The sequence below is a fragment of the Chiloscyllium punctatum genome, chromosome 38, assembly GCF_047496795.1.
Source record: "Chiloscyllium punctatum isolate Juve2018m chromosome 38, sChiPun1.3, whole genome shotgun sequence".
Classification (NCBI taxonomy): Eukaryota; Metazoa; Chordata; class Chondrichthyes; order Orectolobiformes; family Hemiscylliidae; genus Chiloscyllium; species Chiloscyllium punctatum.
Genome location: NC_092776.1, coordinates 40664175 through 40681842, shown reverse-complemented (window position 1 = coordinate 40681842; position 17668 = coordinate 40664175). Strand labels below are relative to the sequence as shown.

Sequence of the window (17668 nt, the reverse complement as noted above, 5' to 3'; positions counted from 1 at the left end):
TGCTGAGCTAGCAATGCCTTCTCTCCCTGTTGTCATTGTGTTGAAATCACAGATAACAAATAAGCCTGAATACAAATTTAAATTTAGTAATATATTTGTTGGTCTTCTGTTTTGCAAAGCTATGTGAGATAATTCTTTAATTTGTTTAAATGATAAATCATTGAATTCAGTTCAGTCAATTCAGTCCTTTATTAAAATTGCAGCATTAAAATTGGGCATTTGCTCCATTGAGTTGACCTTGATTTTTATCCTCCACGGGGTCTAATAGTTCCAGTTAATGTACCGTCCTATTATCTTTTTCTTTTATTTCTCTTTTTGTCAACCATCAAGTAAACTATTCTTAAGTTATTCTTGACTTCAAGCTCGACTCTGTGGTACATAACCTCATCATCTCCTCAGTAAAGTAAGTTTCTCTGCTTGCACACTTGGCTTTTAAATAATGTTTCTTTATTCTTGAGCCCTCAAGAATGACAGGCAGCATTTGTTTAATCTATACTGTATTATCCCTTCAAACCACTAGCACATCAAACCATTATCTTACACACCCAGTAGCTCTCCATGAAGCCTCCAAATATACTGTGGCTAAGGCTGAAATTTTAAAAGGTCATGAATTTTCCAACATGCAGGCACTTTTTGTTTTGAGAATTTAACCCCATGCTTGCTCCTGAACCTGCTACTCTCCATTAGCAGTTACAATTTTGCCCATAATTTCTAGGATGTGTGTTATCCCTGCCCTCATTTACGTTTGAATCCTCCTTTAACTGACCCAACTTGTTTCCCTTTCATATTAGGTCTTTCACTTCATTTTAAGTCAACTGAAGATTTACCTCCTCAGTAGCTTTCAATCTTGTAAATTCTAAAACAAAGCATTTTTTAAATGTTAACTTCCAATTTGTGTTTGTCCTCTACTGAGACATGGGGTGGAATTTAATGGACTCCACTGGTACAAGTGTGAGGCACAGGAGGCATCAGGAAATTGGGTGGGATGCCCCTCAACTGATTTCTGGTGACTGGAAAACTATCCCATTTTTATTGGGGAGCAGCAAAACCTCAATGTAGGAATCTCACCAGAATTGAACAGGTCAGTTAGGCTCATGAACAAGCTGAATAATTCTCCCTTCAACCTATTGGGATTTAATGATGGCTAATGGATTTAATGGGACATTTGTGCATCTCCCATGTCTTTCAAAAGTATTTCCTTAAACTTCATGGGAATGGAGTGGAGATTCCTCACGATTAATTGCACCTGCATTGGGTAAGGGTTGCAGTTAAAAACCACCACTACTTTTACATTCCACTTTGGCCACTATCCCCTTGTTCATGTCACTCTCTTCATGACATTCATCTTCTCACTTGCTGATCTTCAGGGATCCAGCAATGCTTTTCAGGCATCAGTTCCCACTCCTCTGATTGGCTGAAAGCTCTCAAGATAGTATTTCTGCCCAAAGTAAGACTTAATTGAGATATGCTATCCAGGAATGTTCCTGATTACACTTAAACTACAGTGAGCCTTCATGGAAAGGCGATGAGGAGTTTTAAGCGGTTATCTTACTGTGTGGGGAAACTGCCACTTCAACTAAATTCTGTTCTTTATCTTCCATTTGGAGTTCACACCTCAATAGATTGACAGATTACATACTCATTTTACTTAGAAATGAATTAAATAACGAGGTAATGATTTTACTAGCTGGAAATCTCTGCTGATATGAACCAGGAAACCAAGACTTTGATATCACCAAAAATCTTCATCTTAGTTTCGCATTTTACATCAGCAAGTTTGTTTATAACCATCAGACTTTTTTTTGTCTTTTTGTCTCATTTTCTGCTAAATAACACTGATTTTCTGCATATTGTCTACGAGATATTGAAATTCTATCCCTTCCCTGTAACATCTGTGGTTCATTGGGTATCACTCTTTTTTTCTGAACCAGAATGGGTGGGTATAAGTTCTATTTCAGAAGCTTGAGCACAGAAATATGGGCAAGCATTACAATGCAAGTCTGAATGATTGTTGCATGTTGAGCTGCCAGTTTTTTGGATGAGCTATTAAACCAAGGCTAGATTTACTTTCCCAGTTGTGAAGGAAAGCAGAGATTCTATCCATGATCTCCCATCCATACTAATGACCAAAACTAAAAACAATATCTTGTCTGGTCATAAACACATTGTGGATTGTGGGAATTTGCTATACCTAAAATTGACTTGTGCATTCTCTATGTTACAATAATGAACATTTCAAAATTAGTTAATCACTTTAAAATTTAGGATGTCCTGAGTTTTTATATAAATAAATGTTATTCATTTTTCTTTATTTGTTTTTCCTTTCTGTCTTGTCCAAGTGAGTAAGATTGCCTGTTATTTGTTCTATACTATCCATATCCTACATATCACAACAAGAAAATCACACTATTAATTGTCCCTTTTATCAAGCTTTTGGTCACCTCCTTTGAATCATGCACTTTGTTTTATTTATGCTTGAATGAAATGCAGTGGGGCATTTTACAATGTTAAGCACTAAATAAACATGAAGTATAATTAGTATTTTATTTCTGCCCTAGGTACATCTGATAGCCGTGTAATAACTTATACTTGATTGTATTTTTGTTTCAAGCTGTTGATGATTTTGATGATGATCCGAAGTTAATGGCAGCACTGTGCGGTCTTTTATTCCATATTCATATGCATAAAGGAGATTGGAAAGCTGGACTGAAAGTGTTAGATGATGGCATTAGGGTTATGCCCAGGTGTAAACAGAGGCTGTAAGTAAAAATAAGTTATGATCCAATAAATGTTAATTCTGTGGAAATGAATAAATATAGAAACAATGTAGCAAGTTTTCCTGACCTTGTCTCCTGTATGGGATAGTGGCTTGGTGGAGTGGAGCTCTGATCTAAGTAGACTCCAAGCATGTAATACACCATTTGCTAGGTTTGGATCTCTGAGCTCATGTTTTATTTCTTTGAGGAGTAGCATTGTTCATGCTGCTTCTAGCAATAAAAAGTGTCAAAAGTTCAATAGTAGACAAAAATTGAAGGAACAGCACTTCATAATGCAAATTTCACATTTACAGTTAATATTTAAGTTTTAGTATCGATTAAGTATGGAGAAATCATTTTAGTAATTCACAAAGTATTTCTGTTAATCTCTATTTGAAGGCTTCTTTTCAAACATAGAATTATGGTGAATACAAGACTTGGTCACGGTATCAGCATGGACATGCAGAAATTGAAGGATGATAGTGAAGAATATGTATCTTACATGTGGCATCGTGTGGCGGTTTTCTCGAAATATATTACAGATCAGTTAACTTGTTACCAAAATTCAATAGATGTTCTGAAGGTATTTTGTGCAATTTGTTCATTAAACAATATGCAGTGTAAAATGAATATCATGTTTTTAATTTTATTCAAATTCTTGCAATGTGCCACAGCGTCAAACAGATATTCACCATTTCTCTCATCAAAGATTTTCCTAATGATTCTAACTCCAATTCTTCCCAGTGTAGGCCTATTGAAGTCCTGCAAGGTGATATATGTTTGCTTAATGCACACCACCCTTTGTTGTTGTGTCTTCTCTTTTCCCTGCCACAAGCCCAAGATATAAGCTCCATGTCACTGTGCGCTGAGGCATATTTGTGACCTGTACTTATTCGTGAGAATTTTTTGTGTGTGATTGCAAGTATTGTTACATTTATTAACGTTTTTTGATATTTCAGAATCCAGAAAGTAACTGGCAGAAAATCAACCAACTGATTGCATTTGGTGAATGGCTATATTGCAATGGATTTTCTCAAAGCGATGCTTACTGCCAGTTGGACTGGGCTGTGGATTTACTTCTGAGCATGAAACCGAGTTTAGAGATTAAAGAGGAAGCAGGTTGGCTGAATATATATTTTTCAAGCACAGAACTTTTAAGCTGGGGCTGATCTACCCTGAACAATTGGATGTTAATCTAGTATTCAAGGACAGCACTAATTCTCCACTTGACTGGCCTACCTAAAGTGTGGCCTAACCTTTTAGGCACTGTGCATCTGGATCCTTGCACTGATGAGAGGCCCCTGTCTTTATGGAAATGAAGCTGAAGACCCCTTCCTACTACTATTATTTTTACAAGAGGTTGGGGAGAAATGAATAGAATGGGAGCTGCTTGTGATTTGCATGTCCTTGTTTCATGGAGGCAACTGCACATGTTGATCAGTGGGAGATCCAAAACATGACTTGCGCACATTAGTCCCAAAAGGAGGAGGTACAAACTTAGTGCAATTCCTGGGACAGTTAAGATGTCCTTTAAGATTGGTACCAGGACACCTTTGGGAAAGGCAAATGGTGTTCAATATTGTGAAGCATAGAAATGAGTGCACATTAAAAAGTATGTCTGTTTCAGTCCTCTTCCCTGGAATGAAAACCTGACCATCTAGGGAACTGACTCCCTGCTTGGGTTTGTGGAGCTGGTTTTGTTCCTGAATTGATGCTCCTGATCTGTGAGGGAAAATTTAGGCCGATGTGGAATACCACCACATACTTTGCTCAGATCCAAGTGATGAGCCATGCTATCAGAGACTGCCAGCAAGCAGCCTGGTCCAGTCTGAGAGCTGGGTGTTTGTCCCTGCACATAAGTATCTTTGCAGCACTGATTGTTTTGCGTGTGCCCTTGTAGTGGATCAGAGATGTGCCATGAGCAGAGAGGCTGGATGCCTTTGCCTATGGATTGTTCGGTGAAGGAGAAGTGGGGCCGGCTGCAGCTCATTGAGTTTGCCCTGAGTTTTGTTGTTGTGTTTCCGAGATGGCAGCCCAGAGGAGCAAGCAAAAGATGTCAAAGTGTCTGGCCTAATCTGACCTCATGAATGTACAGTTTCCTCATGGCAGATAGTGGGTTAGCAACCTGCATATTCATGAGGCCAGATTTGCAGTTAGCAGGCCTATTAACAAGCAATAATCCCCCTTAGTAGGTATCTCACCAGTGCCGAGCAAGAATCTTGTCTTGTCTCCCAGAACTATATTTGAAAATGCAGTGAGTTGCTGTCAAAATTGAGAAAAGCATTGCTTAACTTCTCTCTTAATTCTCCCAGGTTTTGTAGCATAGCCCACATTGTTCCAGGCTTGGCAAGATTCAGCCCATAGTCATCAGTCCAGTGCTGAACCGATGACTGTACAAATTAGTACCCAAGTAAAATTATGGAAAACAAGTCTGGCATCATCAGCAGTGAGAGAAACAGGAAATGTTTCAAATCTGTGATATTTCATTTTCTGATTGGTCACAGAGCTGAAGTCTTAGTTGTTTCTCTGTCCGTAGATGGTACCAGATCAGCCAAGTGTTTCCTGAGTTATGTAGTGTCATTCCATGAGTGTGCTAAAAAAAGAAGTTGTAATCCCACTTGTCGAGAAGAAATACACCCCATCACGTAATTTTTTTTAAAATGTAAAGACTACAATGTCTATTTAAAATCATTGTTACTTTGAGTGGTATAGACATATTCATTATTTTTGTTTTGGTTTCATGTTCAGAAGACCGCTTCGAAAAGGAGAATCAAACAAAAAATGACGTCTTAGTTCCAACAAAGCGTCAACAGTTGATTGGCGTACAATATATTGGCACTAACCTGTCCTTAGAAAACTTACAAGACGTAAGGCAACTGGAAACGTTAGTGACTGCTCAAACAATAATGGCAATAATTGCAGGCCGTGAGTCATGCAAGCAGCATTGTTTAATGGCGTATGGTTATGTTATGTGCATATGGCAGGTGAGTGCTGCATGATTCCTGTTCTGTATTTATATATTATCTAATTACAGTATATCTAATCCTTTTCATACTCCCACATTCAAGCTATTTGAAATAGCTGTAATCAGAACAGTTTTGTATAAACGAACCTTCTAGAGGTCATATGTGTTCACTGAAACAAAAGTCAGATTTAATCTGACCCGTCTGAATTCCAATAATTGTTTTATTTTAGCATTGCATTTTAGGGGGACTGGAGTGATCATGGATTAGCAAGTTATGCCAATTTAGTTTCAGACGTTTGTTTGATGCACTTCGAATGCACCTCTGCACACATGGGTAGTGCTCACCCGAAAGTAGTGAGAGCCATGTTAATATATTTAAATTGCAAAAATGTATCTAGGACATCATTTCAATTCTGATTTTCCACTTTGTGGAGTGCAAGCAGTGGTGTGGCTCACAAGTGAAATTAAACTGGTGGTCCTTAAAGGAATCACTGAAGAGCATTCAAAGAGAGAAATAATAAAATGTCTATTTAACTCGTGGGGCCAGGAAGAACATTAAAACTGTCCCGATCCAAGAAAAAAATCTTACAGCCTTACTGCTGTTCTCCCTTTGCTCAACTCCCCTTAAACCGACATTTCTGCGTTATTTATGTTGTGAATTATGAAATTCATTCCCTGCCTTATTTTTTGAAATGGCTGTCGTTTGTACTGTGTTACTATACCAAATTACACTTGTATGATTTGTCTTTGAATTGCAATAGAAGGTAGCCTGTTCTAGCCCATAGTGTCCATAATATCACCTAAACTTACATATATAGCCACATTTTAAAAATTTTATACTAGAGCTCTAGTCAATGTTGGATTGCCTCAAATATAGTATCCGATCTTTTGTTATGAACTCGAGTTTCTGCATTATCACTTAGCTTTGTGCAAGATCAAGAATTCTAAGTTTGGTTTATTTATGATGTTCCTTATTTTGCTCTGAAATAAAGAATAATTTAGCATTTTGAATAAAAGCAAGAGTTTTCCAGTGTCCTGAATAATATTTACAACTAGACACCGCTCCTAATTCTTAATTATCTAGTTATTATCTCATTACTGCTCAAACAAGTTTTCCATATGAAAATGTAGTTCACAGGCTGTGAAGCAACTTGGGATGTCTAGAGGTCATGCAAGTGGTATATAATTGTCATGCCTTCCCCATTCCTTTTGTCTGTAACATTTCTTAGCTAACAGTCTAATGTGTTTATGAGTAAACTTAAATAAGCAAGGATGTTGTCTAACTGTTGAATATAGCTTCAATTTAAAGTTAAGTGATTGTAATTAATAATTTTTAACCTTCTTTTGTTTCATAACATTTTAAACTTAGGTATCATTGACAGCAGTAGAGACAATTATGAAAGAGTTATCTATGACTACTTCTACGATCCGTGCTGACACGGGAATGAAGTCAAATAAATCAAAGGGCAAGAAAGAGGTAATCTGCAATAAATCTGAAGAAACATTTGAATTAATGTTTATTTAACACACATTATAGGACATATGATCCGATGTTTCCAGTTAGCTCAGATTTGCAGCTCAGTTTGGTTTGTTTTAAACCCACCACCAATAGCACAACACCTAATGCCAGGTTAGGTTCACTGACTATTCTGGTATAGCCAAGATAACATTGCATCTCTTTGCATGGACCTGGTTTATGCCCATTCCTCAACTAAAATCTGATCTCCTCTTTTGCTGGATTCAGTTAGTATGTTTACTAAAGAGTCTTGATATTTGTGGACAGGTTTTCCCAGAGAAATATAAGATGCAAGGTCACAATGTGCCAGTTGTTACACAGACAAAATTATTGCCTTGGGCCTGTTACCTACTCTATTTCTTTTCACTTTCAGCTTTATCTGTGTTTTGTAGAGATTCAATCAAGCTGCTTCCATTTCAGTCCTTCATAACAAGCACTTGACTTTACATCAGGATGCTTTTCCTGCTACTAGCATTCCCCATTTATCTGGGCTGGTTTGCTTTCCTTTTAGCTGCTACATAGTACTGAATTTCTGCCTAACTTGACGAACTTCTTCGGATGCTAATAGTGCTGAGAATAAGCAGGAACATGCAGTACAGGGTTGAGGAATGTCCTTTGATTCAAGCTTTAAATTCTGAAGTTTGTTTAGCTTTTTATAAAAGGTTCCATTATTATTGTGTTTTATTTATTTGTGCCTCTTTGATTTGCTACTTATTTTTCCTTCTATATAATCCTGCGATAAATTCTGACAATTTGTTTTAGCTAGAACATAATTGCAACAGAATGAATTTAATTTCCTCTTGGACTAAACGGGAGAATTTAGTCACCATAATACATGGTTTATGGTGGATTTCGCTGTATTTTAAGAGTAATTGTCAATCTTGTGATGGATAGTGAAATAAAACAATCTGTGTTTCTATATAAGTATGTATATTGTCATGACCACAGTATAAGTAAAGACTCTTTGCAGAACTGGACAAAGGGGATCAGTTAGCTCAGTTACCCGGATGGCTAGTTTGCAATGCAGAGTAACGCCAACAGTGTGGGTTCAATTACTGCACCGGTTGAGGTTACCATGGTCCTTCTCAATCTCTCCCCTCACCTGGGCCATGGGGGCCCTCATATTAAACCACACCAGTCATCTCTCTCTCTCTCTCTTTCTAATGAGATGGCAGCCCTTTGGTCCAGTAGGATTACAGTAACTTACCTTTTACCTTACTGGACAAAATTTGAAACCAGACCACTTAAGATATCAGGGCAGGTGAGCAGAAGTATGGTCAAAGATATACGTTTTAGTAGTATTTTAAAGGATGAGAAAGTTGTGGAGAAATGAAAAAAGGAATTGCAAGGACCATTTCCAATGGAGGGAAGAAAGAAATTTGGGATGTCCAGGAGGGTAGAATTGTTTCTTTGTTGCAAGACTAGCAGTATAATGTGAGTATTCTGGCAGTTAATTTTTTGAGTTTTTTCTTTTTCTAATAGACAATGTTGGATACACAAGATAAGGGCAAATTAAAAATGTTGCCTGCAATGATGCCGACTAATCCAGAGGAATGGGCAAATTTTGTATGCCCCAGTGAAGTTCGAGATGTGTTTAAGAAGAGCTCAAGTTGCAGCTTGATCAACAAGAAAAGTTTCCTGAGACCTGTAAGTATCTAAAATATTTTTGGAAGTTGGGAGAAATTATAAATTTTGTGCCAGTTAATCAGATATTTTCTGAAGTCAACTTTGCCATATGTGAGAGTGTGGATTTTTCTGTTTACACTGTTCAATCTTCGAAGCAAGGTAACAGGATCTCTTTTAACTGGAAGAGTCTTTTGGAATGTTTTACTTGACCTTACAGTTAGTAAGTATATTACGAGTGCTTGGAAAAGTAAATTGCCAGTGGTGTGGGACAGTATGTCTGCAGTCCTCACTTTCTCCAAGCATGTTTTGCAGTCAGGGTAGAGCAGATGTATTAACTTCCTGTTATCTGTTATTTCATTGGTTCACTGATTTAGTGATTTAAGCACTGCCGTCCTAATTTATGAATTTGTCGATGCCAGTTGCTTCATTATTTACTTCATTTTTTTGTGTACATTGTATTAATAAGTAACTTTCTCTGTTGCCAACTTAAGATCTTGATTTACTGGTTTCTGTTGCTTTATGAACCTGTGGTCAGTTTACAATGAATCATTAATTCACTACTGTATACTCAGCTGTATGTTTGGCAGTATTCATCAGAGTCTTTTCTCTGTTGCTGATAGGCTTTTGCACCTGCCGTACAGTTTTTAACTCTTAAATCAGCAAAGAAAATGCCAGTCGACTCTTAATAATACTAAATGGTAATATTTATTTATTTAACACAATTAATACTATAGTAACAAAATACACTACAAACTAACAATTTGCTCTATAAAGCTAATCAACTATGCTTTAACTTAACTCTGGATGATCCAATACCACCACCACACTAAATCTTCTCCTTGATCCACATGGCAATGATTGTCTGGTCTTCTCCCAATGGTGTCAGGGTTGTCTTCTCTTCTTGGTGTTGATCTCTAGTTACCACTCCTGAGCATGGTGTTGCAGTGATTCTTATACTCAGTAGCTGTTTGTGCCCTTTTGGGAGGGTCTACAATGTCCTCCAATCACCCTGATAAATCAAACCCAACCAGATATTGGCATGTCGATGGCAGGGTGGTCCTTAGGCATACATTTCAGGAGGTGTTGGACGCACACAGGTCAGGTAGCCCTTTCCAAATAAGGGTGCAAGGTGTCCTTGTGTCTGGCAAACAACCTGATGTTTCTGATTGTTCTGGAAATGGCATTCAGGTTGCATATTCTATTGTCTGCAGCTGCTGAGTCAATTACATACTGTCTGTTGTAGGACTTTGGCTCAATCTACCAGCTTACTTTCTTCTATGTGTGAGCCGAGTCCTGCGTGTTCTTTAAATGAAGCAATAGGAGAAGATATTCGGTCTCAAACTCTTAAGTTTATTTTAGCAGTAAGTGGACAAAGTATACAGAGCTCTGGGTCTAGACCTTTCTGTCCCTGACAAACAACAAAGTGTGTCAGTTCACAAAGTCAGACCTATTCCTGTCCCTGACCCAGTCTTTTTTACAATACAAAACGTCATGCAATCACTGAGGTGGGATTGTCTTCTGATTGGCTGTTGATCTGCCTCCATTCTCCGCCTTCTCGCATTCCCGGATGTCTGACCCCATGTGACCTCCTTCTGCCCGCGAAATAGAGCACCACGTGACTTCCTCACGCGCATGAAACAGAGCACCACATGACCTCCTCATGCGCGAAACAGAGCACCACGTGACCTCCTCACGCGCGAAACAGATACATCATCAAAGGCTTCCGAATGCCTCGCACCAAGCCATATATTTACAGTCTGTAGTTGCAGCCTCTCTGGATTCTGTAGCATGCTTATTAGCATAGTCACTTTGGTCAAGGCTTGTCTAAATTTCCCAGCATGCCTCATTTATTGCCCATTTTTCATAAATCCACCATAAATCCATCATTTTGAGTGGCCCGTGCAGCCACAAGGCTATGCTATATGGTGTAAAGGAGTTTTAGACACTGGATAGGAAAAAAAAGTAACGAAAGAAAGAAAAAGCAGACCTGCAACAGAGCCCAATCACATCTCCTCAATATATTGCACACGAGACATTGTTTGTTCCCAAGTACAGTGAAAATAAAATCTGCTGTCTTAATGAATATTATGTGATGTCAGAGAAGTAAACACTTCTTCCAATGTCATTGTTCTAGTTTATTCTATTATTCTCACTTTATCATTATGGCATCTTCAGTTGTTCATCTCAACCTTTCACAGTGTTGAAAAAGACATTTTCAACATAGTCTCGTCAGCCAGCTTGCATTTTAAAACAACAAGGGTATTAAAACTAGCCTTGTCTAACTAAATTGCAGCATTTTTGCAATCAAAAGCATTCCTACTTATGACCGTTTCCCGTTTCAAAGTTCATTTTGTACATGTCATGCATAATCTTCTCCTGGGGGACCTTTTTACTTGTCTAATTTTGGGCAACTAATAATCTTTTTGATGTGGATGCGGATGCTCCCATTGTTACTTTGACTATACATCCTCACACCCTGCTTCCATATTCTCAGTTTCTCTGCATCTCTCACATCTGTTCTGATGATGCCAACTTCAAGAAGGGAGCGTCCGCAATGTCCATTTTCTTCCTCAACTGCATTTCACTCAATCTAGTCTACAGTATTCACTGCATACAATATGGTCTCCTCTACACCGGGGAGATGAAACACACACTGGGCAACAGCTTTGCAGAATTCTTATGTTCTCTCTGCAAAAATGACCCTGAACTTCCTGTTGCCTGCCACTTCAACACACTGCTATGTTCCCTGGCCAACATCTCTTCACAGGCTTGTTACAATGGTCCAGTGAAGCTCAGCACAAACTGGAAGAACAGCATTTCACTTTGCATTTGGGGACTCTGCAGCCTTCAGGATTCCATATCAAGTTCAACAATTTTAGGGGTTAAGCACCTTTCCCCATGTTTTCCCCCACCCCCACACACCAGGCCTTGTCATCACATGGGCTGCTACCACAACCATCCCATTGTCGGCCATTAATGGTCCCCAATAGCAGCTATTGATTCTCCCAGGCTGACGGTTACCCATTCCTTTGTGTGTTCTCTCACTGGGCCTCATCTCTGCCTAACATTTACTCCCCCACTCATCCCATCTTCAGCAAATGTATCAATATTTTCCTCGCCACAATCAGTTAATCTCCAAAAAAGTTGAACATAAAGAGTCAAGGCCAAGTAACAGGTGATGTTGGAATGCAGAGGACAGTTGGATCATGTTGTACATTCAGTCCTTATTTTAATAATAATTAATTCTATCCATTCAGCCCAGTCTATGCTTGTGCTTCACATGAACCCCTTCCCATTCTACTTCATCTAAATTACTTTCTAACTCATGCAGTTATCCAGTTTCTCCTAAAGGCGTATATGCTATTCAGAACATGAATTATTAAATTCATTGGTTTTCTTCATGCATGATTGTATAATTATGATCTCTAATTTTTTACTCATTAAAAAATATAAACATTTTCCCTTTTCCAACTCATTTGGGTAATGAAAAATAAATCCCCACTATTCCCGGAGTCATCATAAAAGTTAATTTTTAAAGGAAATGTGCAAATTTCCCAAGCTAACTGATTTTCACACCAAGGTTGATAAAAATCATGGACCAGGTTTCTGTACTTGTCAAGAAATCACTACTTATTGCAAGACATGAGATTCTAGGTAAAGCTAAATCATTACACTAAATTAAACAAACTTGATAATTTTTATCTCTGAACCACCTGTAAACTCCTGAGAGAAAGTGAAGACTGCAAATGCTGGAGATCAGAGTTGGAAAATGTGGTCATGGAAGAGCACAGCAGATCAGGCAGCATCCGAGGAGCAGGAGAATCAACATTTCTTGAGAAGCTCCACACTTTTCAACAATTGTAAATCCTCCTTACACAAACACAGCCAAACATAAGCAGGAAAAATAGGTGAAGAGTAAACTGAAAAAAAAAGTTCAGTTGTCTTTGTAGAAACAAGATCTGATCTGGAGGCTTCTTCTTGATCTATCTCTGAAATTTTCCTCTGGTTTACAAGAGACGCAGGGTAGCTTATGAAGGATATGTGACTTACCTAATTCAATGTCACAACGTAGCACCGGCTGAAAGAAAGTTAAGGGGATTTTCTTCTGTTTTGAAGTGGTATTTGCAAAGAACTGACAAGAGCTTCTTGGCAGCTGCAGAATTGCTGGTGTCTCTTCTGGTCTGATTAGCTTCTCTCTGTCTTGCTCACAGCCCACACTATTAGCTAATTGACAACCAGTCGCCTTGTTGGCAGACAGAGGAGCTTTCTCATTGATAATTGGTCCCAAGACTACAAACCAATCAGCTTCACTTGTAAACAAACCTCGACTCCAGTTCATCACATTGCTGGAACTCACAGTGAAGTGATACAAACAGGATTCATAACAGATATCAAATTCTTTCCTTTAAAAATATGCAACCATTCTTGTTCAAACTGAGTTCAAATAGTTCTTTCTCGTTTCAATCCATGGCTTTAAAGCACAAGCATAAAAAGACACCACCTTTACATCCCTAAGATTTCCCACAGAATCTTAGAATTGTTACAGTGCAAAAGGCGGTCATTCAGTCCTTAATCTGTGCTGGCTCCCCAAATGAAGCTATTCGTCTGTCTGTCTCCCTGTAACCCTGAATGTTGTTTCCTTTCAAAGAAAGGTCTAATTCTATTTTGAATGCTTCAAATGAACCAGCCTCCACCACATTCTCAGGAAGTGCATTCTAGACCTAACCAAATATTGCTTTAAAACATTTTTGCTCATATCCCTTTGTTTTACTTGTTAATGTACATCTGCCCTCTTGGTTTGATCCTTTCACAAGTGGAAAAATGTTTTCCTTATTTACACTGTTCACACCTGTCATAGTTAAAAATCACATAACACCATGTTATAGTCCAACAGGTTTATTTGGAAGCATTAGCTTTTGAGGTGCTGCCCCTTCATCAGGTGGTAGATGAAAGAACAGCGCCTTGAAAGTTAGTTCTTCCAAATAAACCTGTTGGACTATAACCTGATGTTATGTGATTTTTAATTTTGTCTCTATCAGTCCAACACCTCCAAATCACACCTGTCATGGTTGTGAATACGTTTATCAGATCATCTTTTAGTCTGCAATAAGAAATCCATCTTAATTTCTCCAATTTATCTTCATAACTGAAATTATTTATCTCAGGGCCATTCTTATAAACCTCTTCCTAACTCTCTAATGCAATCATGTCCTTCCGAAGAGCACACAGCGATGGACTCCACACTCTAGCTGAGACTGAACTCGTATCTAATACACATTCAACATACCATCCTTGTTCTTGTTTTCTCTACCTCTGTAAATAAAGCATAGGAGACTGTCTCCAGGATAATGTAATCCTAACACTATATTAAACTGCTCTCTGAACCTCTCCTATCATCTTGAATGATTTACAGGTATGCACAAATGCACTTAGATCCCCTCTGCTCCTGCACCCCATAAGACTTGTATCCTTTATTTATATTGTCTTTCCATGTTCTTCATTCCAAAATGTATCAACTCACACTGAACTTTAACTGTCAGCTATCCCTCCGCCCCCAATTTGGCAATGTCCTTTTGAAGTTCCGCACTGTCCTCCTTACAGGTGTCAATGCTTTCAAGTTTTTTGTCATCTGTAAATTTTGCATTTGTGTACTGTACACCAAGATTTAGATCATTATCATATAACAGGAAAAGAAAAGATCCCATCACTGATCCCTGGAGAGCTGCACTACAAATCTTCTTCCAGCTTGGAAAACATCTATATGAAACATCTTTGTGTGATATGAAACATCTTTGTTTCATATCACACTGCCTATGTTGTGTTCATGTTGCTGATGTCCCTTTTTTTCCATGAGCTCAAACTTAGATGTGTTGTGCAACATTGTATCAAAGGCCTTCCAGAAGATCTTATATGTCATATCAACAGTATTATCCTGATCAGCCTTTTCTGTTTTCTCATCAAAGAAAAGGACTCCAGCTAGTTAGTTGAACAATTTTCTCTCTTAAGAGACACTTGCTACTTTTCTTCAATTAACTCACTTTTGTCCATGTGACGAATAATTTTGTTGCAAATTGATTATTTACATAGCTACCATTTCACAGGCTTATATATAGTCTAGGTTCTATGGTCACTTATGTTACTGTACACTACTATTACATGAGTGATCGAAGATGATGTGATGTTTTGTAACTATCTTAAAGGTGCACACTTGTCTGATCTGGGAGTTGTGTCATTATACATATCTCCCTTTTCCTTTAAAGGAGAGGAATCTTTTCATTGATGAAGATGTACAATGATGCACACAGATAAATTATGTCTACATTAAGATAACTTCTTCATAGATGTACAATTGGCCCAAGTGAATAAAACCTGGTAATGTTGCTTCAGTCTGGGATGTTCTCTCTGAATGTTGTAAATGTGTGGCTGTTGTCTGACATGATATAGTCATTATCAGAGTGGCCATTCTCACTGACAAATGGTTGATGATATGGAGTCCGGATATAGAATCATTGAGTCATAGAGCTGTACAGCATGGAAACAATCCTTCGGTCCAATTCGTCCATGCCGACAGATATCCTAACCTAATCTAGTCCCAATTGCCAGCACTTGCCAAATAAATCTCTAAAGCCTTCCTATTCATATACCCATCCAGATGCCTTTTAAATGTTGCTAGTATACCAACCTCCACTATTTCCTCTGGCAGATCATTCCATTCACGGACCAACCTCTGTGTGAAAAAGTTGCTCCTTAAGTCCCTTTTAAATATTTTCCCCCTCACCCTAACCCTACGCTGTCTAGTTCTGGATTCCCACGCCCCGGGGAAAATACTTTATCTGTTAACCCTATCTATGACCCTCATGATTTTATAAACCTCTATAAGGTCACTCCTCAGCCTCCGAAGCTACAGGGAAAACAGCCCCAGCTTATTCAGCCTCTCGCTATAGCTCAAACCCTCCAACCCTGGCAACATCCTTGTAAATCTTTTCTGAACCCTTACATGTTTCACAACATCCTTCCTATAGGAAGGAGACCAGAACTACACGCAATATTCCAAAAGTTGCCTAACTGATGTTCTGTACAGCCGCAACGTGATCTCCCAACTCCTACACTTGATGCTCTGACCAATAAAGGAAAGCATACCAAATGCCTCCTTCACTATCCTATCTACCTGTGACTCCATTTTCAAGGAGCTATGAACCTGCACTCCAAGGTCTCTTTGTTCAGCAACACTCCTCAGGACCTTACCATTAAGTGTATAAGTCCTGCATGATTTGCCTTTCCAAAATCCAGCACCTCGCATTTCTGTTAATTCAACTCTCCCTGCCACTCCTTGGCATATTGGTCCATCTGATCAAGATCCCTTTGTACGCTGAGGTAACCTTCTTTGCTGTCCAATACATCTCCAATTTTGGTGTCATCTGCAAGCTTACTAACTATGCAATCTATTTCTTTGCAGCACTTGAGCTTTGCTCATTACACAGTTATAGGCTGGACATAATGGCATTGTAGTTTCCCATGAACCCACAAATTCATGTGAAAATTTCAAATGCATTTGATTTGTCCTGGTTCAAGTTGGCGTAACTGTATGCATGCCTTGTGATCAAACTCTTGAGATTTTTTCCCTTCTTTCCAACAAGGCATCGTGCAGCTGCAGTTCGGTGATAAGATTGTGGAGGATAAGAACTGAGTGATCTCACTCCAAGACATGAGAACTGTTAGTTAGGCTAAACCATTGTTTAAAGGGTGGCGCATATATTTATATGAAAATCTGGACATACTAATAAACAAATAATTAGATTAGATTACTTACAGTGTGGAAACAGGCCCTTCGGCCCAACAAGTCCACACCGCCCCGCCGAAGCGCAACCCACCCATACCCCTACATTTACCCCTTACCTAACACTATTGGCAATTTAGCTTGGCCAATTCACCTAACCTGCACATCTTTGGACTGTGGGAGGAAACCGGAGCACCCGGAGGAAACCCACGCAGACACGGGGAGAATGTGCAAACTCCACACAGTCAGTCGCCTGAGGCGGAAATTGAACCCAGGTCTCTGGCGCTGTGAGGCAGCAGTGCTAACCACTGTGCCACCGTGCCGCCCCGGTGAGTCTTATGGTGTGAGCAGTGAATTTCATGAGACCTTTTGACAGAGAGGAGTGAGCAGAAGAGGTAATATGTTGAACACCCCAAGTCCTCCACATGTTTTTGAAGAGTGGCTTAGTGTACTACATTACAGACTGTTTTTGAACAATTTGTTGTGGTACACTGAACATACTAAATATAGCAGTCAATGTATTGTAAATAGCATAATATAATAAAATATTGTAATAACGTGACTTAAAATCTGGCAACTCATGCTACAATAGAGCTTCATAGCCGGCTGCTGCAACGTACTATTCTATGCTGTCACCCAGTGGTCTGAGCCTGAAACTGCATGAAGATTTCAAAAATGTTTTTATTCATTCATCCAAGAGGGCATTGCTGGCTGGCCAGCATTTACTGCCCATCCCTAGTTGCCCTTGATAAAGTGGTAGTGAGTTGTTTTCTTGAATTGCTGTGATTCGATTGGATAGGTACTTCTATAATACTGTGAGGGAGAGAGTGTAGGATTTTGATGCAGTGTCACTGAAGGAACAGTGATATATTTCCAAGTTAGGATGTTGCTTGACATGTAGGTGAGCTTGCAAATGATTTAGTTTCTATGTATCTACTTCCCTTATCTTGTAAATGGTAGTGGTCGCAGATTAGTAAGGTGTTGCCTAAAGTGGATTTTTTACAGTGCAGTTTATGAATGGTACACAC

The 17668-nt window shown here is 38.8% G+C and overlaps 1 protein-coding gene across 1 annotated transcript in view; it reads left to right on the top strand.

Annotated features, from left to right (window-relative positions):
- cfap46 (cilia and flagella associated protein 46) overlaps positions 1-17668 on the top strand; it is a 219984-nt gene that overhangs the window by 81820 nt on the left and 120496 nt on the right. The window contains exons 26-31 of the mRNA XM_072557677.1: positions 2612-2759; positions 3156-3339; positions 3716-3875; positions 5505-5740; positions 7091-7198; positions 8720-8884. Coding sequence (XP_072413778.1) covers positions 2612-2759; positions 3156-3339; positions 3716-3875; positions 5505-5740; positions 7091-7198; positions 8720-8884 — 1001 coding nt within the window. The remainder of the gene's footprint in view (positions 1-2611; positions 2760-3155; positions 3340-3715; positions 3876-5504; positions 5741-7090; positions 7199-8719; positions 8885-17668) is intronic.